The sequence below is a fragment of the Archocentrus centrarchus genome, chromosome 24, assembly GCF_007364275.1.
Source record: "Archocentrus centrarchus isolate MPI-CPG fArcCen1 chromosome 24, fArcCen1, whole genome shotgun sequence".
Lineage (NCBI taxonomy): Eukaryota > Metazoa > Chordata > Actinopteri > Cichliformes > Cichlidae > Archocentrus > Archocentrus centrarchus.
Genome location: NC_044369.1, coordinates 20,566,854 through 20,594,257, shown reverse-complemented (window position 1 = coordinate 20,594,257; position 27,404 = coordinate 20,566,854). Strand labels below are relative to the sequence as shown.

The following is a 27,404-nucleotide window of genomic DNA, read 5'->3' as shown; positions in this document are numbered from 1 at the left end:
CTGGCATGCTTTTTTTTATTCTTACCCTTAAATTTCTTTTCATCTTTAATTTTCTTTTTCTTTGGACCCAGCAGGTGACGTTGTTGTTCATAGAAGGGGTCATGAGTTGATAAGAGACCCGTGCTGTAGTACTGATATTGGTGAAGCTGCAGGAAACACACAAACAGGGAACCATTATACATATTAATGAACTTTGCTGAATGTGGCTCTGAATTGCTTGATTTTTTTATCTTTCAAACAGGTCTTTCTCTGTAGTGCATGTAGATGCCTCTCCTGTTATACTCTTTTATTTAGAAGGGTTCCCCAAGATATTATACTGCTCAAAAAAATTAAAGGAATACTTTTTAATCAGCGTATAGCATCAGTTAAACTTCTGGGATATTGATCTGGTCAGTTCAGTAGCAGAGGGGGTTGTTAATCAGTTTCAGCTGCTTTGGTGTTAATAAAATTAAAAACAGGTGCACTAGAGGGGCAACAGTGAGACAACCCCCCCCCCCAAAAAAATAATGGTCTTACAGGTGGAGTCTACTTACATTTTTCCCTCCTCATCTTTTCTTACAGTTTTTTCACTAGTTTTGCATTTGGCTAGGGTCGGCGTCACTACTGGTAGCTGAGGTGATACCTGGACCCTACAGAGGTTGCATGAGTAGCCCAACTCCTCCAGGATGGCACATCAATACGTGCCACTGCCAGAAGGTTTGCTGTATCTCCCAGCACAGTCTCAAGAACATGGAGGAGATTCCAGGAGACAGGCAGTTACTTTAGGAGAGCTGGACAGGGCCGTAGAAGGTCATTAATCCATCAGCAGGACCAGTATCTGCTTCTTTGTGCAAGGAGGAACAGGATGAGCACTGCCAGAGCTACAAAATAACCTCCAGCAGGCCACTGGTGTGAATGTCTCTGACCAAACAATCAGAAACAGACTTGATGAGAGTGGCCTGAGGGCCCAACATCCTCTGGTGGGCCCTGTGTTCACTGCTCGGCACCCTGGAGTCTGACTGTCATTTGCCATAAAATATCAGAATTGGCCCACCACTGGTGCCCAGAAGGGGCAACTAACAAGATCAAATTATTTCTTACTTCTGCAGACTCAGAAAATGTTATCCATGCTGTCATCTGTTCTAGACTTACAGACAGCTTTGCAATGCAGATGCTGACAGTCTGCTAACATGTACTCAACAACCGCATTACATCTTTTCTGGCTATCTGTAGCTTTTTAGAATCAATTTTAAGACTTAGTGCTTGCTTTCAAAGCCTTAAGTCATCACGTTGCAGCTGGCCACTACACTGGACATTCGAGGCTTCAGTTTCTAGGTAACTAGGTAGATTTCCTATTCCATCATATTCCCAGTGGATGCGACTTCAACTGTCGCCTTAAAGCAGAGTCTAGTTTAACTTGGTACCTGCCCACTTCTAACTAATGGTTTCATGCTCATTGCTACAAGTTGCTGATATTCTGCTATTAAAATGGTCTGGCTCCTGTCTACGGTCTGCCATCTGTTTTATCTTGTTTAGTAACGCCTGAGTTTTATTTATCCATACTGTATTGTAAAGCTTATTATTACTATGACCCTAACTAGTACTCTAAATAGCAGTAGGCACTGTATTTATTTGTGTGTGTGTTTGTACCTCCCGGTCGGAGTAGAAGTTGCTCTGATGCTGCCTTGTGTAACGATGGAGCCTCAGCATGTCGTGCAGTTCTTCCCGAGATAAGCTGAAGTTAGCGTCATCTGAGTCGGTGTCTGAGTCTGTGGTGTCGTCACTCAACAAGATACTCTGCAGGAGGAAAAAGTACAAGCATGGTTAAAGGAAGCTGAGAGTGTGTGACATACAATGTATTCTGTGAAAAAGGAGGTGCAGGTGATAGCAAACTTCTCTAAGGATGAGGGTGCAGGAAGGGAAATCATTAGATGATTGACTGCTTCTAATTATATGTATCTATTAATGAAATAGTTTTATTTTAGTTTATTAGACAGTGTAAATACCTTCAGCCATTTCCTGTTCTTCTTCAGCTTAGAAAAATTGTAAATGCTTGTTTTATTCGCCTTTTGCTCTGTGAAAACAAAAGACATTAAAAAATAAAACACAAAACGGGATAAATATGCATGAAAAGAGTGCGTGCATGTGTAGCAACATGTCAGCAGCACATTTCTCAATGCATCTTACCTTTACCTTGCAGAAGTACTCCATTAAGAGGCTTGTTATCTACCAGCCCATCTCCTTGCTCACACGACTCGCTCTTCACTGTCAAAGTTGTATCGTGAGTGGTGGGATCCAGGGATAACCCTGACCCCAGCGCACCCTCACTGTCATCACTATCATCACTACAAGAGAAATATGTAGCTGTAAGCCCAACATTTGCATCCTGTTTGTACACTATTATCATCTTTAGATGTGTGCACGTAAAAAATGACATTAATGCGTGGGATGACGCATTAGATACTACTGATCTAATATGGTCAAAGTAATGTAAAGCAGATCACAAGAGGGACCGTCAGCCATGCAAACATTTAAATTTCCATAATTATATATACAAATTATTGTGTACAACATACAGTTTCATCTAGATAAGATGGAAAACTGCTGCAAAGGTTTTCATGTATCTGCAACAGGTGCCCAAAACACACCTGAGCCTGGGATCAATAAGTGAATGCCCACCTTCTCCTCTTTTTCTGTACCTGGTTATGTCTCTGTTGAAGATAGCAGTAGTCTGATGCAGAAAACTGTCCAACTTCAGTGATCTTTCTAAGCACTGCAGGTAGAGAGGTTTGGCTAGGCCAGAGGCCCCTGATACCCCAACGTCCAGCTGGCCACCCTGCCCTGACGCCATGCAGCACACACCACCTCTGCCCAGCCGGGCAGAACCTTTTACTGAAGAGAGAGAAGTATGGAAGAAGCAGATGTGCAAATGGCACAAGGTAAGAAAGAGCAGTACAGGACGCTAAAGGCTAAGAGAAGACTAACATTTTCATATTATTCATCTAAATCATAGAAAAAAATGGAGGAAGGATGGTTCATACTACTTAAAGGAACTGTAAACTGCTTACTGGGTTGTATCTTCATTTTCTCAGCTAGTCTGGTATAATAGGAGATACCCTCCTAGTCTGTTTCAAGATCTCTCAATCACTGCCTACATCTTTTGTCAAGATAAGAAAAAAAGACATTAACACCAAAGACAAAAAATACTTTCCTCCAGTGCACAGGTAGGTAGTATACCACTACACTGTCCACTCTGCAAAATGTGTGTTTATTTAATGGACGTACCTTCTCAGTAATGGATGGCATTGTTTTTGATTCCAACACTAATGATCAAAGACGAAAAGCCTACAAAATAGGAAATGCAGTCACACACTGATATTTAAATGACAATAACAAAGGGCTTTTATTGGAAGTTCATTATACAGTGCTGTACTAACAATGTGTATGCTTGCAAAGGAAAATTTAGTTTTATTTGAACATTAATATGCATTCAACATGTACACAATTTGCTCCCATGTTTTAGTGTAAATAATTCATAAAGGAAATTGTGCTTTTGACTTAATTTTTGAGGATTTTTTTTTCTAATTTTCACAGATAATTAAAGTTATGTTCAGCCACATATTTTCGATGTGTTTAAGTAATTTGGGGAATTATTATCAGTCATTTAAGTTTATGAGAAGCACGGTAATTTCACCTAGTGTACTAACTCCAGGTGTTATTATACACTCATAAGGCGCCAGGTGGTTGTTGCAACACTCATTAAAAACGCTATTTATTCTCTTGACTTTCTACGAGTTCACCTTCTCAAATGCGGTAGGCCGCCAGCGACTAAAGTTAAAAAAATAAATATTATTTCAAACAGCATTTATATTTCATTGCTATCACGTCGTGCCTTGGCAGACAGCAAAACCAAGCTAGCGTTAGCCACTGCTTGCTAGCTAACCTTCACCGATACCGTAGCTTCAAAGCTAACGACCGTTAGCTGTCAGCAAAAGCGGCATCGCCTGCGATCAGTGAGAGTTAAAAGGGGTCAATGTGCTGCTACACACGCCAGTTCAATCAGATACCACAGGTGCTTATCCTACAGCTAACCTTAAACTACCGCCTTGCTATGTTTGTAACTTAGCGTATCATTAACGTTAGCTAGTTAGCTTATCAAATGCTGAGGCGTTTTGACACCTTCGTCCTCTCGCACCATTAATATGAAGTATTTAAATCGGCCCTGTCTCTTTAAGGCCACCACCTCCCTGCCTAAACAATGTATTAAGGTATGAAATCGGTTTAATGACAATTCTTTAGCTTGCTTGCTGTCGCCATACAGCGACAGCGCAGGCCTCCTCCCGCGCCTCTTGCGCCCTCGTTTCGGATAGGAGCCGAGGCTCGGTTGCCTGGCGAACGTATGATCCCCATCTTTTAATTCTTTCTCCCTCCCGGCCATCTTCCCCATTGCTCCTTCGCCATAACAACCACCGCAGAGACTCTCACCTCGGCCCCGTGTCCGCCTTTCAGTCTCTCTCGTCGCTGCTGCCGACTCTCGGTTCTCTGACTCCAAAATGGCGGTTTGAGACGCCGTGCGAGTCTGTGAGCTTTGAGTCGGCAGCAACAGCAGAGAGGCGGCCACTTTCTGTTACTGAGAGAGCAGAGACACGACGCCATGGCGAGGGTACAGCAAGGAGCAGGCGTTTTAATCAATCGCAGAGAGAGGGACGCCGGCCTGTCCATGTCCTCTGGGACATGACCGCGTCAAAAAATTTTTATCTGTATCTTTTGCTAATAAAGTAACGCACAGCGCTATCATATCTTCATGTTTGGAACGTGTATGTGGAACTAACATTAATATATCGATGAATTTCCGATGTCGATTGATAGTGTCTGTTCACTGCGAAGATTGCCGAGCTACGTCTTACGTCACTAGAAGGAAACTCCGTTTTAGGTAAAGCGGACACCTACACTGAAAAAAAAAGAGTAAAGTAAAAATGTTAACTGGTTTAAGTTGCTCAAAGAACTCCAGAAACAAGAAAAATATATATTTATACTGATAACGACTGTGTTATAATGACTACAGACTAATGGAGCTGGTAGCAAGGCTATTAAAACTAAGAAGTGAAGCTTCTTTTGAAAAATGATTTTAGTTTACTGAAATAAAAAAAATAATTTTAGAGAAATTAAAACTAACAGAAACAATTTTTTTCATAACTATAATAAAAACAGACACACAAGAATTTTCCTGTATGTTTATTGAACCTGGCAAGTCCACGACTGTAAGCAAATTGTCTTCCCATTACTTGCGTTTGGATTGTAGTACCAGTTGTCAGCCTCTCAAATCTTGTTCATGACAAATGCCACTTAAAAAACAAAAAACTGGTAGGGATCTCAGCAGCATTTGCAGTGACTTGAACTCAGACCTTCTTGTTAAACTGCAGTTGCATCTTTTTCACTCATGCTGCTCTTTCCCACGTCATCCTCCAGCTTATTGGGCTGCTAGTACTCAACTGTGTCTGGAGAAACCGTGATGAAGTGCAAGCCTTTTCCATTTTTCACAGTAAGCATGAAATGATTTGTTAAATATTTATTACATTTAAGCCAACAGGGAGAAAAGAAAAATCATTCTGTCAAAAAGTGACAAGCTGTACCATGCCACAGATAAACTGCAAAACAGCCTATATGTTATATAACTGTTAGATGAACACAGATGCATTAATTGGAGATAATGAACCAAGCTTAAGAGACAGATATTTTGTTAGTGCGTTTTGTGTCTTCACTGAACCAAACAAATGCATAACATAATGCAGTTAATAGATAAAATGGGTGTATTGCAGCTTTCTCCTTATATAATCACAGGTTTAGGCACATGTATGCAGTGTGCAGGTCTAGCACAAACATCAGATCAGGTTGATTTATGTCCATTCTTCACTACATACTCCCAGTGCAAATGTTCAGCTTCAAATACTGACGACAAAATTACTGTAGTCTGTACAGATATGAAGCTGGCTGAGTTTTCAGCAGTAGGCACTATCAACAGGATATCAGGTGAGTCTCTACCTAATGCACCTGCCCTAGGGATGATCCACTTTTTCTGACAGATATTGAGTTTGGCATATCTTTTTAACACTTATAGAAGAAAAGTCTATTCACAGCCAGCTGGATTTCTCCTCCTCGAATTTCTGCGGATCGATGAAAGGCTTGTCGATGGATTTGATCATCAGTTCGCCACAGTATACGCACTCGGATGCAATGATGTCATCAATGTCTGATTTTATTTGCTCACGGCTTGTGCCTGCAGTGGCCTTGCCCAGGCTGGAAGTGTCGCCCTCATCCTTTGGCGGTGGACGGTGGCGTGATTTGGAGGATTGCGTGGTAGCAGCCAACTTTTTCTGCAGATCCTCCAGACGATTCTGCTTGAAGGTCGACAAGTGAGGAGTCACCTCCTAAGTAGGTGGAAGAAAACAAAAGGACAGAGGAAACATTAAGAGTCTACAATTTGCAGATTGATTACTTACTGAATTAAAGAAAAGCAAATAACCTGCAACAGGCAGTCGTAGTGAAACATGTGCCCACACAGGAACAGATAGAAGGGCCTGTTGAGCAACGGGAAGTCACAAGCAGCACACTTTTCTTGGGAATCCACCACACCATACTTGTTCCTCATTTCCTGGATATCTTCTCTAATGCGTTTAGCACTCTCTGTGGCCTCTTCCATTTCCTGCTTCAGCTCTTCAATGTGCTGGTTGTACTCCTCCAGGGAAAGACAGATGGCCTCCTGAGAAACCATGAAGAGAGCAAAAAGAACCTTCATTTGAAGCAGTACACAATATTTTGTGTTTTTATGCTTTCAATTCACTAAAATAAAAAATATGGATGGAGAATCTGATCAGAGATTAGGTCCCACCCGATCACTCATGCACACACACACACACACACACACACACATATGCGTGCACAAAAAAACAAACAAACATCCTGTTTATTACAGACCTTAAAGTGGTCAATGGTGACGAAGTCTGGAAAGAAAGGTAGGATGTCTTCAATTTTGAGCAGGTTGCAGCTGGACAGACAGTTCATGGCTTTCTTCACATCTTCCTCCTTCTGCACCACATGCTTGGCGATCTTCAGCCAAAGCTTTTTCCTCAACTCCTCATCATCCTCAGGGAGGTCAGCACATGACTTAGCTAAATCTACATCTACCTACGAACAATAAAACACACAGCTGAAATTGTCAAATGTATGTAATTTGGATAAGAAATAAGTGAAATAAGTGACACTACATCTCAATGTTGCAAATATGTTCAGCACTTATTCGCATATGCTGCTGATCCAGGAATAAACATCACTTACCTCTAAAGCAAGATCCACTGCCTCCTCATAAAGTTCCATAATCCTATAAACCAGCACACAGGCCTGTCTGTAACCATGCTCTGCACACAGCCTGAGAGCATACTTGAGGTCGTAGTGGATCTCCGAGGCGTGTGTGCCTGCCTGCTCCAGGTACCACAGCAGAGAGTCCGGCTTATACTTTGCATAAAGCGACAGCAAGTAGTTATGGATGGCCTCTTCTGTCACCATCAGCTCATACACACAGAACTCCATGTAGCGGATGGTTTCATTGATCTGCTGTGTGCTGCCCATTTGGCTGTAGTTCATCAGAGCTGGGATGAGCTTCTTTGGGTCCAGCCTCTTGCCCATCTGTATCCACGCGTCTACCACATTTTTGGGAATGTGCTGCATGAGCACCGGGGAGAACTTGTAAAAAAGCTTTTCATCACAGTGCTTGGAGAGCACCTCCAGAGCAGCGCTGTACTCGTCGTGCTGGCAGTAGTGGGATATCACTCTCTCGTAGTCCTGCATGACGACTGAGAAGTAAACCATGTCGTCGACATTGCCGTGGCTGGCCAGCAGGTCGTAGATGGTGGTGCGGTTGTTGTACAGGCAATCCCTGTGCTTGGAGCTGCTCAGGAACTGACGGAACTCATCGCGGGTTTCTTTGAAGATGATGCTGTTGCCATCGCTCTCCAGCTGGCCAAGGCGGTTCAAATAGAGCTCAGATAACCAGGTGACCAACAAGGTGATCTGCGTTCTCTCGCTGGGTTTGAGATTGTTTAGCTTCTTCAGTAAGAACTCCTTTAAGGCCTCCTCTTGTTTGGCCTCGATGAACTTGAGCGCTATCTCTTCAAAATAGTTCTGTGTTTGCGCATAGCACATGGCGCTTTCCAGATAGCGTTTATTCTGGAAGCAGTGTTCAGCCTCCTTGGCCAGCACCATGTCCATGCACTCAGGCTGATCGCGGCAGTACTCCTTGGCCAGGTCAAATTTATTCATGCTCATGTACATCTGCCAGACGTCCCTGGCCTCCCGCTGGATGTGATATCGAAATACTGCCCGCTCGGTGTAGATCCACACCAACCCGCCAAGTGGGTCTTTGATCATCTTCTTGAGGACACCAAATTTATCTGGGAACACATCCTCATGAACCACCTGTCCATTCAGAGTGCAGATGGCCTTAACGCGGTCATGAAGCAGGAGCAGGAAGTGGAACTGTGTCAGCACGATGGAGATTGGCTTGTTGAGATTAAGGTCAATGTCCGGAGTGTATTCCCATACCTGATTGATTGTGAAAGAGGACATGTGGAGAAAGTATATAACACACAGAGGTAGCAAAGATGTTTAAAATTTTCACATACACCGACTGACATTTACCTGCACATCACTCAGCAGGGAGTCAGGCCTTACGTAATCCAGCTGACCATAAAGAACTCCATTACCCATCATCCAGGCGAACGCCTTGGGGGACGTCCGCAGCTTGGGGGTGTAGAAGGTGATCTCGCTGTATCCCATATTGGCTGGGAACTCCTGGAAACTGGGCAGCAGGTCCTGATTTTGGTTGAAGATGGAGCTGAAGCCTTGCTGCTCCGACCCCTCGGCTACCTTACCCACAAACTGGAACAAACGTTTGCGGGTGGTAGCTATGATGAAATACTTGTTCTCCAGGCCCCGCTCGACCTCCAAACAACAGACCGGAGCAGGTTTGCCATCCTCCTCCAGGGAGTGGACCTACATCAGGATGTTATCATTTAGTTACATATCAAGAGGAAGAAATATATATATTAGTATTTTCTGCTGTTTCCACAACTGTATAAAATGTACATGCTTATGATATAGTTTGAGTCGTTAAAACTATGCAGACATAGCAATCGTGCTAAATACTAGCCACAATCACTTCCTCACCTGTCTGAAGTATTGATCTGGATTGGTGTTAAACAAGCTGCCCTCATTTGCAGAGATCTCTGCTTCAAAGATGATGCCTTGACTAGTGCCAACCAGGATAGGTCCTGTGCTGGTCTCACTGCCAAGCAGCTTGTTCCAGCCCACACTCTCGATGAGGTGGCCTTTCCAGCGGGACAAACTGCGCACCTTCTGGGTGTTCCTGTTGAGGTACAGACACTCACTGGTGCTCAAGCTGATCAGCAGATGGGAGCCTGTAGCGAGAAAATATGGAGGAGGATATTGTTAAGAAGTCATAACTGTGACATAGTGTTTATAATGCTATAAATTATGTAGCAGTATCAGGTGTGCAGCTTGAGGATATGAGGCACTAGTATTGATCACATTTTATTGGATCACATAAAACTATTGTCTTCATCTAAGTTCAGACACACTATGCAATGAGTTCTGTGGCTGCCAATATTACAGCACTTACATATACTGATGCTGAATTACTTCAAAGTACTCAATAAATGTACACAATACACTGGATAGGAGAAAAATAAATCATATGGAAAGACTATTGAAAATCAATTAATTCTGCAATTACACTAAAATATGCTATAATATCTAATATGCCACAAGGCAGGCTCACAGAATGCCTCACAGTAATCAGTAGTCTAATTATGATAAAGAAAATTGAGCAATAATCATGGTTTTTCTCACCCGTTGGGTCCAAGAACAGTCTGTGGACTTTACTGTCATCTTTCCTTCCTAATTCAGTCTGGTTGGGTTGATCTGGTTTTGCCAAGTCAATCCTGCAAAGAAAAGAACAAGAAAACCTCAGTTCAGTATGTTGAGTCAGGTGCACTGGCAAATACAACCATGTTAACAATAAAGTTTGAACACAGTGTTAAATATGAATAAAACCAGAATACAGCTGAACTAAAACTAGTGTAAACACAACCTAACAAATTCTGAAATTGAATTTGAGGCCAGAAACACATTTAAAAAAAAGATGGAACTCCATCCATCCATCCATCTTCTGCTTATCCAGTTCAGGGTCAATGGTCCTACCAACCACACTAGAAAAGTTGTGTAATGTAAAAATGAAAATACTTGGAACAACTATTTAGGTTTGTAAAAACGCATCCCAATGAGGCTTTCAGAAATAAAGATGTTGAGGAGTACACCACTCTGTGAAAAACTGCATGGGCAGCAATTTGGGATTCATCATATAAAGTGTATCATTTACAGATTCAGAGGACTCTCTGCACCACAAGGAAACCCAATATTAAATGGCCATACGCTGCAGGCCACAGGGTAGCATGAGCTCAGGAACACTTCTGAAAATCATTATAAGTGAACATTTTCCCTGCTGCATCCACAAATGCAAGTTAAAACCTTACTGTGTAAATAAAAAAATTTAAAAAAAGACATGCTGTTGCCTTCTTTAGATTCAAGCTCATTTAAGTCAAGCTGAGGTAAAGTGGAAAACTGCTGTGTATTTAGACTAATCAAATATATTCTTGTTGTAAATCATAAGCACCACATGGTTTGGTCTGAAGAGAAAAAGCACAAAATTCCACCTCTATGGTAGGTGGGTGCAACAGAATAAATGACAGGCATCTTCCCCCATTAACATATTGTGAATGCTAAACAATTCAATTTTTGGTTCAACATATTCATCATGCAGACAGTATTTTTTTAAGCCTAAGCCTTTAAAACCTGAACTGCTAAGCAGCTGAAAGTCAGTATCGAGCACAGATGGGAAAACAACTTAACAGCAGCATCAGCTGCTCTCCCACACTAGCGCAGCGCTGTTAAAACCAAAGGTAAACAGCACTGTAGTAAATACGTCCCCATTCCAACAAATGAAAACTGAAACAGCATCTCCATGTTTTTGGGAGCAGGAGTCTATTTCAGACACAACACAATATTTAACAATAGCGGGGTCATTTAATCAAGGCAAAGAAAAGCCCTGTTATCAAAACCTAACTAGTCCAATCAAACTAATGCATACAAATAGCAGTGAACTGTATGTGACAGTGCTATTTGCCTCAGCAGGGTGTCCTTTCCCAGACTCATGCACAGCTGATTGTTGCAGACAGCCAGATGGTTTATCTTCTCAGGCGGGGTAAAATCAATCCTCTGCTTGTTGAATATCGGCTTCTCTTCTTCGAGTCTCACATTGACGAAGCCTAACGTTGAGAGAATAAATGTCTGTATCAGTCAAATATCTCCTACTAGCATTCTGGCACGTCGAAAAGGGCGACCTACCTGAATGGGTTATCCCGATGTTGGTGGTTGACAGGCGGCTGTGCTGTTGCGCACTTTGCCTGATGTTTTGAGAGTCCTCATACTCGTCGAGAATTGAAGCCATGGTTAAATGTGCCTTAGGGAACTTATTGAATGAATTAAAAATACAGGAGAGGAGCCAATCCTAAAGCGACATGGGCTGGGAAACAAAGACTGCTAGCAGTTAGCTAGCTATCACAAATATACCCGCTAAAGCCTCAGAAACGTATTTCCTTTCTCCGGCTAAGTCTTAATTGGGAACAAAAGATCACAAGACATGCTTTCATTCGGAAGCATTAACACACGAATAATGAAATTTCATACTATCATAGCAGCTAAGTTAGCTTCCGCGTATAGAACACAGGATGGTCCGCGATAATCAGGTGACACATGGAATCATGTGACCATTTTTGGATGCAGTGCTATTTTTTAAACGCCAGGGGGCGGAGTTCACCCAAAAGTGGATATAAATAAATCCTGAGCGCTTCAGTCACATAAATGTCCCTCAATAACATGTTGTTCAAGTATCAGATATTATTTATTTTTAAGTCCCTGAATGTAAATACTTTGTATATAATAATTTATCCCAATTATTATCTAATGTGTATGTGTGTGTGTGCTTCATTAATAAACTATAAACAACTCTATCTATCTATCTATCTATCTATCTATCTATCTATCTATCTATCTAGAAGAGCTGTTGTTATTCTTTTATCACTGGGAGTGTCTATGCAAATCACAACCTGTCTAAGCACAAATACGCACCACCCCGCACATGTTGCTCTTCAGTCATACTTCTGTAGTCAGTCTGGTGGTATGTGTGAGAGGGATAGGCGCATCTCAGTATCTAGTGTGGCTGACAGCAGGACGAAGGAGAGTTTGCATTCAGAGGTTTAATGTTCTGCTCGACATGCCACCCCACATGGATTACTTCTACCACGAGTCCCGAGTCCCATCCGCGTGCGGTCTGACCCGGGAGGATGAGCTCGATCCCGGTGCCATCAGCTGTATGCTGGTCGGAGACGGAGAAGTCGGGAAGACCAGCATGATCGTCAGCTACACTTCCAACGGATATCCGACAGAGTACAAACAGACGGGCTTTGATGTCTTCTCCGGTGAGTGGTTTGAGTGCTTTTAACAGCACAGCTTTATATTAGGTGGCAAGTTGTTTTAAAAGTGGAGTTGCATGTTTTGATGTTTGAACAGGTTGCCGTATTTGTAATATGTCTGCTATGGAGTGAAGCAAACAGAAACTGACTGATTCATGTGTCTTCTGACAGGTCAGGTCCAAATAGACGGATCTCCAGTCAGAGTTCAGCTTGTGGACACTGCTGGCCAGGTATGAATATTTGTATCTGTGTTCTTATGGTGAATCCATAGTTTCATTTAAGGCTTACACAAAATAAATAATATCAAATGTCCACTGGTGATCCACATTTTTTAAATTTAATGATGTGAGCAACAAAAGTACAGATTGTCACATCCTTGCTTAACCCACTGTGTGACTCAACAGGATTTCAAGCTGAATGTTAATGGCTTATCTGGTTTTAGTGACTCAGATGCTTTCACTCGTTCCTCCAACATGTCTATACACACTGCGATCAACATTAACCCTCACTTTGTCTCCATGCAGGAAGAGTTTGATGAATTCCGGGCTATGTCCTATTCCCACACGGATGTCTTCCTCCTGTGCTTCAGCATGGTCAACCCCACCTCATTTCACAATATCACCAAGAAGTGGGTACCCGAGATCCGTGCCAATAACCCTTCTGCTCCCATCGTTCTCGTCGGGACTCAGTCCGACCTGCTGCTGGACGTGAACGTCCTCATCAACCTGGACCGATCGAACGTCAAGCCGGTGCTGAGCTCCAGGGCCCGGAGCATGGCAGAGAAGATCAGGGCCACGGACTACATAGAGTGCTCATCGCTCACGCAGAAGAACTTAAAGGAGGCTTTTGATTCTGCCATCTTCGCTGCTGTAAAGAAGAAAACGCGCAAGAGCAAGAAGAGGAGGTTTTCTGACAGGCGCACCAAAGCTTTCTCCAGGTGTAGCTGGAAGAAGCTCTTCTGCTTCATCTGAACTCTGTGATCGTCAACCCTGTGGGTTGTGGGCAAAATCATTTTATTTATTTAATTATATTACTTTCACTTTAATCACATATTCAATATGTGGCCAGTGTGGCACTCTTTCCTTTTTAAATATTTGGCTTATTATCTGTGGGATGCCAAATGGGGAAACAAAGACATGAACGCAGTGAGCTAACATCAGCAGTGACTGCAGGAGAGGATTCTGGGTCATTCTCAGATTGACCCAGGACAACAGTGCTGTTTACATTACATTTACATGTTTGATTTGGTTCATGTATGCTGCTACATGACAGAGCAGGACAGTGAGCTGACACTTCACTGTCAGAGAGATGAACAAATCCGCGTTAACACAGCCCCGGAGAGAAAAGGCCAGGGCCTCATGTGAAGCTGTGAATTTGCATGGTGTGCTGCCTTCAACGTAGGCGAGAGAGCAAGAGAGAGAGAAACAGAAAGTGTCGGGACTGTGTTTGAGCAGATGGGCATTAGCCACTTCACTGTTGTGTTCCTGCTGCCTGACTGCACCAGCGATTTATATGCAGCAGCTGTGAGTTCACGTTGCAGTGCGAGCTGCTGCATTCTTACCTGCATGCAAAGCCTCCCTGACTGGTTTTGTGTTGCTATTTTCTCTGTTCTCCAAGTAGGTCAGCTGACAGCCCGATCGGGCCCGGTATTTATTTCCTAATTATTGTTTGAATCGGTGATTGATAAAGAAAACACAGCAGGAGGTTTTGTTTGTGACAAATCAGACACACGTGTGTTGTCTTAATCTTTCAATTGGCTGAGGAACTAGTTTAAAAATCTTCTCGGCTGAGGTGAAAGGTTGCAGGAGAGCAGTGACCTTTGCCCCCCCCCCCCCCCCCCATCAATCTGCATCTGTAAAACCAAGCACTGCAGGGATCCTGACTTCCACCCTGCAGACTGTCCTACCACCACCATCTCCAGCCTGGCTTTCTTATTCGCTCCTCTTTGTTTGTATGTTCAGTACACTCCTTATTTCCTCAGAAGCCCTCTGTGTACAGTTAGAGGTTGCTAAACAGCCTCTGTGTGAATATAAGTGTAAGGCAGTACACTTAAAAAACAGCTGTGTAAGAATAAAAATCATATCTGCATTCCAGTGTTTTAATATCTGGTGCATATAGACTTGTGTATACAAGGTTATGCTTCTTGTGGAAGTCGACTTAATGTTTAATGTTCTTAATGTTCTGTTTGTTAAAACAGGTCTTTTTTTTTGTCATGTGCATGTTTATGAAATATTACATAAGGCACGAGTTTTAAAAAGGATTAATGTACTCTGCAGGTTTGTTATATTTTGTATAATTGTCATTAATCTCAACCATCTTCTGCTCTAAGCTGTGTGTCTTTTATATGGTGGAGTGATGTGATGCAAATAAATGAAGCTCAACTCATATCTTCTGGGGTTTTTAAAAATGACCTGCACGCACACTTTACAACCACTCGTGACACCTGACATGAAGGAAAACTTTTTTAAGAAGCTAATAAGCTCCGTTCTCCGCAGGGTGCCTGAAAGGTCCTCGACGCCACACAGGGTAGTTTTCCTGAACCACTTTCAACCCAAACATATGATAAACCACCTCTGGCCTCCAGCGGTGCGTCGGCTCGATCACTTCTAATGCAATCCACATGACTGTTAATGGGGTTTGGCAGTGCCATGCTGTGACTGATTGCCACGTCTGATTGGGCCTTTTCCAAAGTGCTGCAGAGATGGGAGAATGATTGAATCAAATTCACTGATTGAGAATAAACAGTAGCAGTGGACTGGTTCATCGCAGCTATAGAGTACAGAACACTGATTATGAATTTAAGCTTTTGTCTGAAAATCTCTTATATTTGCTTTTAGCCTGAGCTACGGGAAAATGAACATGGACAGAGTGCTGTCGAGCAAACTGAGGTGAACATGACGGAGAAAGCAGAGAGGGGACCTGACAGCTCACTAATGAGCGAGAGGACAAAAAACATGCGCACAGGCCCCAGTACATCAGAAATCTGTTTGCCATTAGTCAGTGAGCAGTCCATCATGTGGCAGTGTGTCAAGGATCTGTTTGAACGTCTGTTATCGATAGGGTAGCACAGGACATCTTACTCTTGGTCTGCTGGCCTCGTGTGGTGGAGGGGTCACAGAAAGAGAGCTGGTGTTTCATAATCTGACAGCACGACAGAAGCACTTTCACAAGTGACCTCGCCGAGAACAGTCACAGCAGTGCATCGAAAGTATATACGATTAAAGCTGCTTCAGCAGTGGTCGAAATGATGGTGCTTTTCAGCGACAGACACACATCGCATTATCATGCAGCTCAGTTCTCTCAAGTTCCACAGATGTTTTAAGACACCTCCCACAGTGAAGTATTCTGTTTGGAGCTAAAGATGCTACCTGCTCAGCCTCAAACAGCAGCTAGAGTTAGCAGCTGCTGGCAAAAATAGCACAGTGTTTAAATAGCGTGTCCAGAGACATTGTAAGGATTTCTAGAAGGACAGGAATAACTGGCATTTAATGAGAGGTGTGAGCAAAACATTCAGAGAATTGATCCATAAGAATCAAAAGACTTAGTCGATTCAAATTTGGCCAATCTCACATTCGAAGTCATTATCTCGTGCACCTCTGGACCGTTTTCAGTGCGACTGTTATTATTAAATCTCTGTAATTATTAAATCCTCCTCCAGTGTGTCAAATTTGCAATCATTGCAACCTGATTTTCATTTTCAGGAAGTGGGTGAAATTGCAGGGAGGCAAATATGGTGGTCAGCAGGGATTATGTTGATATATGCAAAAAAAGATTCTTGTCTTTCATGTTCTTCAGAGGTGTCATGCATGGTTTTTGGAAGTGGGTTCAGATGGTTTCCTTTGCATTTTCTCCCTCAGGCACTTCAGGATGTTAGTGTAGAAGTTCTTGCTGTCAGTCCACTGCCGGTCAGGCTCCTCACTTGATGGAGCTCACGGACTCTTCAAATAAAAACTGCTTGGTTATAACCAGACAGCCGGCTCTCATCGCCGGCTGTTTTCCTTCATGTGGAATTTCAGGTCAGTTTGAAGCAGAGGTTCATACTGCCTCTCTCTTTAGACAGAGCTTTGAGATCACACCTTGTGAATAAGAAATGCAGATGCACTGAGGTCCATAAAGTCTTCTGCAACACCTTAACACAAACTGGCACTATAATCTGTGGAGCACTTAGTTCACAGCATACCTAATGGAAAGGAACTCCAGCGATAAGCAGTAGGCTAGATATTTATCTGTGAGTTGAGTCATTGGTTCCATGGTGTCGAATACACAATGTCATTCATCAGATAAACGAAAATACAAAGCTTCTTTTTACCCCCCTTTTCTAACCCTACCCTAGGGTTTTTGTTATGTCTGTCTGTGTGTCTGTGTTAGTTTGTTAGTTAGTTTGTTAACAATATTACAGCAAAACTACATTCCGATTTATATCAAATTTGAATGAAAGTTGGCCAGTGACCCTCAGATCGCCTGGTTAAATTTTTGACATGATTGGGTTTGAGGTCAAGTTTTTCTGAAAAGCTTGTGAATGCAAAAACTGGAGAAAGATGTTACCTAGGATGTTTGAGTTCACACCACGGATGAGTCGAATCTCAGCGACCTTGACCTCAAGGTAAGGTCAAAGGGAAATGGACAACAGGACTTATGTGTTATCTCGGTGATGAGATGGACAACGTTCAAATCAGATAAAACGTCTGCTGGGGGCGGGGTTTGTTATTGCACCACTTGTTTGTTAAGTTTTACATATAAGTATCATGAACTGACACTGCTATGTTAGGCCTTTAAATGAAGTTAAAGTAAGGATTACTGGACAATAATTATGGATTCACATGGAAAGACAGCAGGATGGTTACTGGGAAGCAATGAGTACAAACAAAATCCTGTGAGAAAATGGAAAGAAGTTGAAAAAGTGCTTGCAGGCCAGATACTTTGAGTTTTTCTTTTCATTCACCTCTTTTTACTCTGTTTATACCCAACTCTGCACTTAACCATTAGTTATTATTAATATCTGGCTCTCTTCCACAGCAGGTCTCTTGTCCTGTCTCTCTCACCTCAGCCCCAACTAGTCATGGCAGATGACTGCCCCTCCCTGAGCCTGGTTCTGCTGGAGGTTTCTTCCTGTTAAAAGGGAGTTTTTCCTTCCTGCTGTCGCCAAGTGCTGCTCAAAGGGGGTCGTTTTGACTTTTGGGTTTTCTCTGTAACTATTGCAGAGTCTTAAAATTAAAATAAAATTGAATTGCATTGATTTTATGTTTCTCTCAGGAGTTGGCAGAGACCTAAAAGGAGAGGTAAGGTTGGCCTTAAATCTGTCCCATGGGCACACAGCTGTCTGCTTGAGAGGTTAAAAGCAGTGGTTTCCTAAAAGATGGATTACAAATGGTGTTCTGGCTTTACTTTACAGCATGTGTGTTATCAAAAAGTTAAGGTGTGTGTGTGTGTGTGTGTGTGTGTGTGTGTGTGTGTGTGTGTGTGTGTGTGTGTGTGTGTGTGTGTGTGTGTGTGTGTGTGTGTGTGTGTGTGTGTGTGTGTGAAGGTCAAAAGCACTACAGGTTTTAACATCTTGAAAGGTAGCAGACCTTGGGTCAAGGCAGGCCACGAGCCTCCTCTGAGAAACATGCTTGAATGTCCCGAGTCATTTATCACTCTGAAATTACTTTCCAGTCATTCATTAAAAGAGAATGATGCTCTGCAAGGTCCTGCACTATAGTACAAAGAAATCTATACAAAATTACTTTTATATACACAGAAACATGTACAGGTTGTGTAGTAATACAGCACTTATTGCGCAATCATCAAGGCCATGCTGGACTGGTTTTAGGTTCCCAGGAGATCATTGAACTGTACCTTTCTCCTCCTCCTCCCTCCTGTCTCTTCTCATGGTTAGTCATCTTTTTCTCATCCTGTCAGTGAGGGCTGGTCCGCCTCCCAGGATCCCCTGCTTTTAGCAGTTGTGTAAAGAGTAGTCAGCCAGCTTTTCCTCTGGCTCTGGGCCAGTTTCACTCATGTTGGGTTTCACTGTAGTCAAAGACTGGCAAGGAGGCCTGGGAATCAGCAGGTGCACCGACAGGTCTGCCTAGCTGGGGACAAAGACTATTGGTTCACCACTGCTGTTCCTCGGTCATCCAAATTGGCAGTTTGAACTTGGCAGCAGTCATAGTTTCTCTTTCACACAGACAGAAAAGAGGCTGTTGTGATTTTTTTTTTTTTTTTTTTGTTGTTGTTTTGCTCTTGTTATCGTTGCCTGTGGTCTAAATTTTGCATGTGTGGTATTATGATTGGGTTTCAGCATTCTTAAACCCAGCATTGCTAAAATGCATCACTATAAAATGTTTAAATTGCCAAACTAATCATTGTTGTCAATGCATTTTGCATATCTGTGTGATTTGTGCAACAAAAACAATCTGTCAGTCACATTTAGTGTGCAGGACGGCAGATTGGAAAAAAAAAAAAACTGCCAGTTTCGATGTCATACAAAGCCAATAAGAAATGTCCCGGTTCCTGGCTGTGGCTGTGCCTGGAGGCAACAACGATAATTTCTGTCCCACAGTCAATGGCATGAGTTCGCCTTCTTGCATCTGCAGGGCTCAATATTGTTCTTGAGCAGTTGAGTAATACACAGGGAGAATAATATATCACACCCTGACACGTGAGCCATAGATCCTCTTGCATTTTGTTGTGATTTCCAAGGGCTTGAATGACACATGAGCCACTCGGCTCGTTGTCAGAAGCAGGTGTTTGTTTCTGTGCGTGGTGAGGTTTTAAACCTGCGAGTGAATCTGCGGCCATCAAGAGCCACAAAATGACTTTAGAGTGACCATCAACAATCACGCACGATCAAAGGAGGGATAAAGGCACACGCTGCTTTCGAGATGAGATGATTAGCACTTCAAACTGGCCTCATCTCATGGCTCATTATTACCACCAACGACCCTAAAACACCCAGACACTATCAGCCCCTCACAGCTCAGGACAAGAAGAGGACAGTAAAGATGTTTGTTTTGGTTTTTTTTGTAGTGTAAAAGGAGAAAGGCCAGCATGTAACGTGATGCTGTTTACTCACTGAATCCACAGCCACGTTGTGGCATTTATTATTTATCATTATTACGCCAAAGGGATTATCTTGACTCATAGTAAATGTTCATAATAAAAGCAAAAACTACAGCAGTTATATGGCACCAAACTGCAGTGCTTACATGAAAACATGGCGTAAAAATGAATTCATAGATGAATAATTAATGCTGCTATAAGTAGAGCACAAGTCGCACGAATTTATGTGAGTCATCTCATTTTGTGCTGCTATGCTATGATCTTAAAATAACACATCCTATTAAGAATAAAAAATATCAGCAATTCTGCACTGATAACCCAAAAAAATGTGCCAAAGGGATAATCTTCATATAATACTCAACTACAGGCAAAAACAGTCCTACGAAACTGACTCGCATACGGTACGAGTGTCGTTCTCATGGCTTCTTTGCTCAGAGTGAGTAATCGCTCACAGTATAATAAACCAGGGAACTCTTCACTTTAGTAACTTGAATAACCTCCTTCAGCAGCAACAACAGACTCAGAGGTTTTCTGTCCTTGCTTATCACAAATATTCACACAGTAAAACAGCAAAGTTGTTCACATGGTGAAACACAATATCAAAATAAAGGAGTCAAAAATGAAATGGAAGGTGCGTTACTGTAAGCATGCTTCATGTAGGACAGTAGTTGCGCTTGGATGAAAACTGTTCTTTAATCTGTTTGTCCTTGTGTTGACGGACTTGTAGCATCTACCCGGGGGTCTGCATGAGATGTGTCGTCCACCCTCCCCTAAGATTTGGGTCATGGTGCGCTGGTCTGACACTTTCCCTGGAAAAGTTTTGATAGAATTTTGAATCCAGTGTTTGTATAACAAACCAGGGAACTCTTCACTTTAGTAACTTGAATAACCTCATGTGGAGTAAAGAAGCCTCTGATGCTCCTTCCACCATGCTTCACAGTTCTGTCCACAGGAAATTTCCCCCAAAATGCTGTGGAACATTTAAGTCAGGGGTGGGAAGTTATTTTTTCTAAGGAGCCACACGAATAAGCTTATAAAGAGAACAAATTAATATTGATCAGAAATGATTTCGGCTTATTGGTGCGACCTGCCACAACAGTCCCAGTTTCTCATGTGGCTCCTTGGAAAAATCAATTTCCCACCCCTGACTTAAGTTTTTTTTTGTTTTGTTTTGCACACTTGAAACATGCTAAACTGTGTTTTTGTCAGTTTTTTGGGAGCAGTGCTTTCTCCCTTCATTTGCATAATTTATTTTTTTTTTGTGTGTTTTTCTTTTATTGGACAAACAAACAGATGACCAGTACAAAGATTTTTGCAGAAGGCCCAGTCTTAGTGAAGCCACAGTCCAGCCCTTGTTTCTTGATTTCTAGACACACTGTCTTGCTGTGGACTCATGAACATTCAGAGCTTGTGTAGCATTTTCCAGCTTGGTGCATTGCTTTAATGCTTCTTCGAAGATCCTCTTAAAATTGCTGCAATGGAGGCATGGCTTGCACCAACTGGTTTTTCTTGCGATAGGAGACTTAGTAACCAGAATGCTCATGCCTTTATTTGCAGGGAGGGTCACACTTCACAAAACATGTGTCAAAACTCATCTACTTACTTGGAATTCCAAAATCCAAGTATTTTTCTGGAAAAGCTGTTAGCACAGAAGTTCAGTTCAGGCTTTTTTTGATCACTCAGTGTGAACAACCAACACATCAATGGTATGAGTCCAGAGTTTGTATGTTATTAGGCCCCGTTTAGATGAGAATGTTTCAGATGAAACCGGGGGGTCTGGAGGCTTGAGTGACACAAAATCACACATTCCACAAAATAATTCACTACAAGTTAAAAAAAAGTGCTGTATTGTTAAAAAGTGCTTATATTATATATGTGTGGGAACTATTTAGTCTTGTTGCAGTCAAAACAAGCATATTATATCTAATATACTGTACTTCTTCCCATGTTACTTTTGGGCTAGTAGGAACTAGCCCAAAAACACTGGGACATGTTATCTAAATCTTCAGTGAAACCACGACTTCTCTTCATAACAACAAACTGTTCCCACAAACATGGAGAAATATGACTCAGTCCACATGTGAAGTCATACCAAAACCAAACCAACTTAAATGAAAATTAAACCACATTTAATGAATAATCAACAATTAATCCTTGTAATTCCAAATGGCTCACAAACTTTTCCCCAGTGGGCACGGATTGAATACTCACATCAAACATCCTATTTTGTAAATTCTTAATGATTTGATTATCTGTGCATAAAACGTGTGTTTGTTGTATGTAAAACCAGCCTTCAGTGTCTAAACGTGCATCTATGATGAAATCTAAATGTATTTGAACAAAAGTCTTATAATCATTTCCTCAGTGCCACGCTGTTCTGAATAGAGGCTGGGAATAAGTGATCTTAACGCCTTCTTTCCAATTTGAATGAAGAGCCAGTGGCTGTCTGTGGTGAGAAGGATTTAACGTCTCACTCGGGGACTGTGGGCTGTAAAACAAGCATCGTTATCAACTGTGAAATACACAGCGGATGTGTATTAAACCAGCCATTAAGGTGTGTGGGGAAGTTTCATTTCCCAAATTTTGTGGCTAATTTAAAGAAAAGAATTTATTGGCAAAATGAGACTGATGGCGGTGTGTACCCCAGGAGAACCCCAGGAACCGCTGTAGATCGTGTCAGTTAAACCTCAGTGGGCACAGTGATACAAGTAAATGGCACCAACACAAGTTTTGTTTTCATGTTGTTTATCAAGCTGCATCTTAATCTGTAGCAAAGATGGAGACGGGACAGGCGGATAAACAGAGGTCAGAATATGTCAGTGTTTTAGATTTAAATCTTTGAAAAGTGACAGTTAGCTTTTGGAGGGAATATGATAGTCATTTACATATGGGAAGCAGGCGATTTGATTGGATGTCAGTCTGTGAACTGGGTGTGTCCGCGTCTGGGAATCAAGGGGGTGAGGTGTTCTCACAGTGGCGTTGGGGGATGAGGCGAGGAGGGAGGCAAGGAGGGAGGCAAGGGGGGTGTTGTGACATCCACACAGCACACATGATGGCAGTCAAGCAAGTGAGAGCATGATGGAAGTCAACACAACCCTCATTGTACCAAGTCTCCTCTTTTACATGTGTATTTATTTGCACACACACATACAGGTACCACTATATGCAGATATGCAGAAATGCAAGAATATAAATAAACAGAAAAAAAACCATATAGGCAAACCTACATGCAAATACTCATATCCACACCGTCCCCACACTTGGAAGGACGGGTTTGCCAAGACATGATGTGGTCTAGTAGGTCAATGACAATAGATAAATAGTGTGTGTGTTTCAGTCACCTTTCTGTGAGAGCAATACACTGTGTCTGGACTTGTTCAGTAGAGAGTGACTGATTGCTCACAGCAAAGTAAATCGGCTTACTCAGACTGTTTGTGTCACCATCATCACGGGAGTGTGCCTACGTGTTCAGAGCATCTTTACCATGAAGGAAAACAGGGTATCAATGTTTCTTTCTTATCTTTTTTTGGGGGTGGGGGGGTGGAGGCTAATTAGCTGCTGTAGGATTAGCTTTTAGCAAAATTTTGGAATTGAAATAGTGAGACTAAAGGTACATTTTATACTCTTTAAGAATTGATTTTTTTTTTAAACTAAACAGTGCCTCAGTTACAGACTATATTACATTTTGTTGCCTTCTAAATGCCATCGCCAAAGTGCTACAAACTGCAGTTTGTGGAATGGCCACTTGAGGCTGCTTCCAAAAGTTTAACAGAAGACATAAGCAATTTTTACAGCCTAAAAATTGTTTATTCTCTGCGGCTAATTTACCCGTTCTTAATGACTCGTTGATTCACAACAAACTCAAATGTTTTTCAGATTGAACGTTTGCCTCATTAAAGTGTGTGGCTGCTTTGGTGGGTGGGTGTGGCCACATTTGGCTGTAGTCAGCAGGCTATGACATATACTCTAACTTGGTCCCAACTCTACTTTAGTCCTTCCCAAGAAGCCTGTGCTCTAGTTTTGTTGAATGTAATTCTAGCACTGTGCACTCATCTGTTCCTGTGTAATTCACCCATACAGCCCATAGATGCACCTCGCTAACCCAGTGTTAACTGGTAACTTCGTACTCCACACCCAACTCCTGTATTGTTTAAATGTGATCACATCTCGTTACCAAAAAACAAAAAAACAAAAACAAGATGACAACACCCATGATGGCAAATCAAGACTTCACAACAGTTGACAAACCAGTGGGTAATGTCACAGTGACTTATCAATATAAATCAAGATTGCTGCAAAGGTAACTGATTCTCTAATTTTCTTATTTATACTTGATTTACTCTGTAAATATGTTTCTTATTCCTTGTTGCTCTTGTTGTGTTCTTAGCTTGTTGGCTTTTAACCAGGACCTGAGTGCAAATTACATGTGTTGGAATGACAACAGAAACCCTTGAGTCAGCAATAACGCAAGTAGGTACAAAATGCAGTTTTTAAATCATGATTTCATTTATTAAAGGAAAAAGTTACCCAAACCTACCTGGCCCTGTGTGAAAAAGTAATTGCCCCCTAAACCTAATAATTGTGACCTCCTGGATGAACTGCTGATGTGCTCTTGAGAGTCATTTTAAGATGAGCTTTATTGTCATTGTAAGCACAGGCGTACAATGAGATTAGAAGCACTGCTGAGCTTGGTGTATGCAAGTATAAGCAGTCATACTATTGGAATAAAAGAGTAATAAAAAAGAATGTGTTCTATCATAAATAAAAACAATAAATAAGTACATAAATAGGTAATAATCCTATTGATAGCAGCTTTAATAATGGCACTGGTAGGCAGCGGAATAGATGGTTATAATAGAGGTAATCTGATTATTGCACTTTGTACTTAAGGTAGATCAGTTTATTGTGGGTATTGAGTAGCCTGGTGGCCCATGGGAAGAAGCTTCTATCTTATTTATAAGGATGTCAGGGATGATTGTATGAAGAGTGTTCTAACTGAGGTCACTGCGAGCTCTAAGTGCTATGGAGGGATTGGAAATGGCATCATCAGCGGCTCTGTTTGCTCTGTTTGCAGGTTTTGATATGTTGCGACACAAGCATCCCAAAGCATTTTGCAATCATTCTCCTCAGGTCAGCTCTGACGAAGCTGTATAAGGGTTTGTCTCCTGACCTGATGGGAGAGTTGCAGGCTCTCAGAAGTGACTGAATATCACAAGTCATCCATAGTTTTCAGTTTGCATAGACACAGATGTGTTTATCAACTGAGACACTATCCATACAGACCTTGATTATGACTGTACCATGTCTGCTTGGTCCTGCAGGTCCTGTTTTCTGTGGAAGTGAGGCAGTCCTATAACTGGAAGAGTGGCCAGGTTTTAACCACAGACATATATACATATATAAATATATATGTCTATGGTTTTACCCCCCTCTCTGGCTGGTTTGATTCTTCTTCTCTGCTGTAATGGTAGTTAGCTCCTTTGGGAGATCTATAACGCACCATGATGTCATGAGTCACTTGGACACTTTACCATCATGCACACAGTGTACCTTCACATATGGTACATATAAATCTTATTTATCTACACTCCCACCCATAATGCATACTGTGTATGCTGTGTATAAATTGCAAATTACTGGCTACAAATGTATATAGTGTTTTTGATATCTGTATATAGTTTTTTGATGTACATGTGTATTGATATATTTTTTATGTATATAGTGTTTTCTATTTTTATTCTAATTTATTTTATTTCTATATTATTTTATTCCTTGTCTGTACTTGAGCTGCTGTAATGTGAAAATTTCCCCAAAGTGGGATCATTAAAGTTTAAGGTCTGCAGATGATTGTTAGGGCCTCTATGTCAGGGGAGCAGTGGGTGTCTGTGGTCTTACTTACAGTTGTGAATGTAGCTACACAATCCACCACCTCTGCTCCTAGCCAAGTCTCTATTTCTATCATAGTGGTGGATGTGGATGGTACGGCCCGCTAGCTGCATTGTTGCATCCAGAATCAAATGGTGCAGCCAGGTCTCTGTGACGATTAACATGCACCAATTCTGAAGGAAGGAGCTAGTTTCCAGCAATAGTTCCAGCTCATCAGTCTTGTGGACGATGGATCTGGTGGTTGTCAGAAAGGTGCTGGGTGGCAGGGGTTTGAATGGTTGTTTCTTTAGCTGCGCTAGCACACCTGCTTGGCATCCCTGCTTTTGTCTGTGCTTCCTATGCCGCCTGCGGCAGTCTGGATATATTTGGTGGGATGATATGAGTCCTCTGGACCTTGCTCATAACTACTCCCTGACGCTGTAGTCTGATGTTCACAAGTTCTGTGCAACAATAGATGTGTTTTATATAACATCCACTGCATTCTGCTAGCACAAATAACACAGAACACAAACATACTATACCTCGTCAGAGAGCCAAGAGCTGCTTCATTTGTATGCCGTGCCATCATGTTTGGTAGGCCAACGCCTCCCAGGAAGGTTCGCCAGTGCTCCAAGTTTTCTCCATGTGTGCTCTCACTGTGGTTCGATAAAGTCCCAAAGCCTTAGAAATGGCTTTGTGACCCTTTCCAGTCTGATAGATGTAGTGACTTTGTTTCTCAGCTGTTTCTTTAAATTATGGCATGATGTGTTGCGTTTTGAGATCTTTTAGCCTGCTTCACTTTGTCAGACAGGCTTATTTAAGCGATTTCTTGATTCAACAGGTCTGGCAGTACTTAGCCAGTCACATAGAGAAGATAACGTTCTGATATTGAGAAACAGTGCTAATTTATTTCATGTCAGCACAAGAGCAGTTATATAAAGCAGGCTTATCTACAGCTACTGTTTATGTCAAGAAAACAAGAGGAAGTATAAGCTGCATTTTAACACTGACACAGACTTTCCCACATCTCACCAACTCCCTTAGCTGCTGTGCTAACTGTGGCATGGGCTGATATTTTTACGTTTGATTTTTCAGGCTCTGTAACAAGCAAGAAGTCATAAATGTCCTGCTAGCGAAGTTGTTTATACAGAGGCTTCCAGTCTTTTCAGACACACGAGTCTTTTGGGCCAGTGTGCATGTGTCATGTGTTGATGGTGACACAACAGAAACTTGCTGCGGGGCTTTCCAAGAACAGGCTCATGAGACAGCCTTCGGGATGAACATCATCTTAGTGTTTTTACCAGAGAATGAGACTCACTTCAACAGCCAATAATGTTTTAGGATCATTTTAATGAAGATGATAATTTAGTTGTTTGTTGTTAAACAAATATTAATCTTTGTATTTCTTTTAGTCAACAAGCTTCCAGCAGCTGCCTTTCTTCCATTTAACTCCTTGTTCACTGATCCTCTCTGTGTCTCATACCACTGATGTCACTTGGCGTTCCTTTGCTGTGTGGTCACCATGCGGGTATTTCAGAACGAGTGACGGAGTGTCTTCATAATTCTCATCTTTTGCAGCAGCTGATTACAGAGCAGGCATACCTATCACCAGTACACAGTAATAGATCCAGTGACACATCTGTGCATGCCTATCTAGAATCACCCATGAGGGGAAGAGGCCTATTATTACAGAGTGGTTTTAATATTAGGATGAATCACAGTTAGGACTCACACAAAAGTCAGGGATGGAACTCACCACTGAGCTTTAGAAAAAATAAAATACTATACATCACCAAGGCCGTGCAACTTGGTAGGGTTGTTTGTAACCACTTCTTATTTATTTTAAATTTATCGCCGTAATATTTTATGCAAACCACAAAAACTGCGACTCAATGACTGGTCACAGACAGTGCGGCA

The 27,404-nt window shown here is 42.0% G+C and overlaps 3 protein-coding genes across 5 annotated transcripts in view; 1 reads left to right on the top strand and 2 right to left on the bottom strand.

Annotated features, from left to right (window-relative positions):
• ino80 (INO80 complex ATPase subunit) overlaps positions 1-4,619 on the bottom strand; it is a 39,058-nt gene extending 34,439 nt beyond the window's left edge. The window contains exons 1-8 of one of the 3 annotated variants that reach the window (XM_030721684.1): positions 4,465-4,619; positions 3,265-3,324; positions 3,048-3,136; positions 2,679-2,871; positions 2,167-2,324; positions 1,986-2,053; positions 1,630-1,776; positions 26-146 (exon numbers count right to left, since the gene is read on the bottom strand). In XM_030721684.1, the coding sequence (XP_030577544.1) occupies positions 26-146; positions 1,630-1,776; positions 1,986-2,053; positions 2,167-2,324; positions 2,679-2,871; positions 3,048-3,063 (703 nt within the window). In that variant the 5' untranslated portion in view covers positions 3,064-3,136; positions 3,265-3,324; positions 4,465-4,619. The remainder of the gene's footprint in view (positions 1-25; positions 147-1,629; positions 1,777-1,985; positions 2,054-2,166; positions 2,325-2,678; positions 2,872-3,047; positions 3,137-3,264; positions 3,325-4,464) is intronic. The other 2 variants (XM_030721685.1, XM_030721686.1) reach the window with 2 other exon arrangements.
• Positions 4,620-5,199: 580 nt separating this feature from the next.
• vps18 (VPS18 core subunit of CORVET and HOPS complexes) lies at positions 5,200-11,862 on the bottom strand. Its single transcript, XM_030722177.1, has 9 exons — positions 11,458-11,862; positions 11,237-11,378; positions 9,904-9,995; positions 9,202-9,452; positions 8,674-9,027; positions 7,315-8,577; positions 6,955-7,164; positions 6,503-6,739; positions 5,200-6,407 (listed from the first exon to the last, which is right to left on the bottom strand). The coding sequence occupies exons 1-9, from the start codon at positions 11,558-11,560 to the stop codon at positions 6,111-6,113; spliced, it is 2,949 nt and encodes a 982-aa protein (XP_030578037.1). The 5' UTR covers positions 11,561-11,862; the 3' UTR covers positions 5,200-6,110.
• Positions 11,863-12,250: 388 nt separating this feature from the next.
• On the top strand, positions 12,251-14,954 carry rhov (ras homolog family member V). The gene is made up of 3 exons (XM_030721663.1): positions 12,251-12,590; positions 12,756-12,814; positions 13,109-14,954. Exons 1-3 carry the CDS (start codon positions 12,251-12,253, stop codon positions 13,553-13,555), a joined length of 846 nt encoding a protein of 281 aa, XP_030577523.1. The 3' UTR covers positions 13,556-14,954.
• The last annotated feature ends 12,450 nt before the right edge of the window (positions 14,955-27,404 follow it).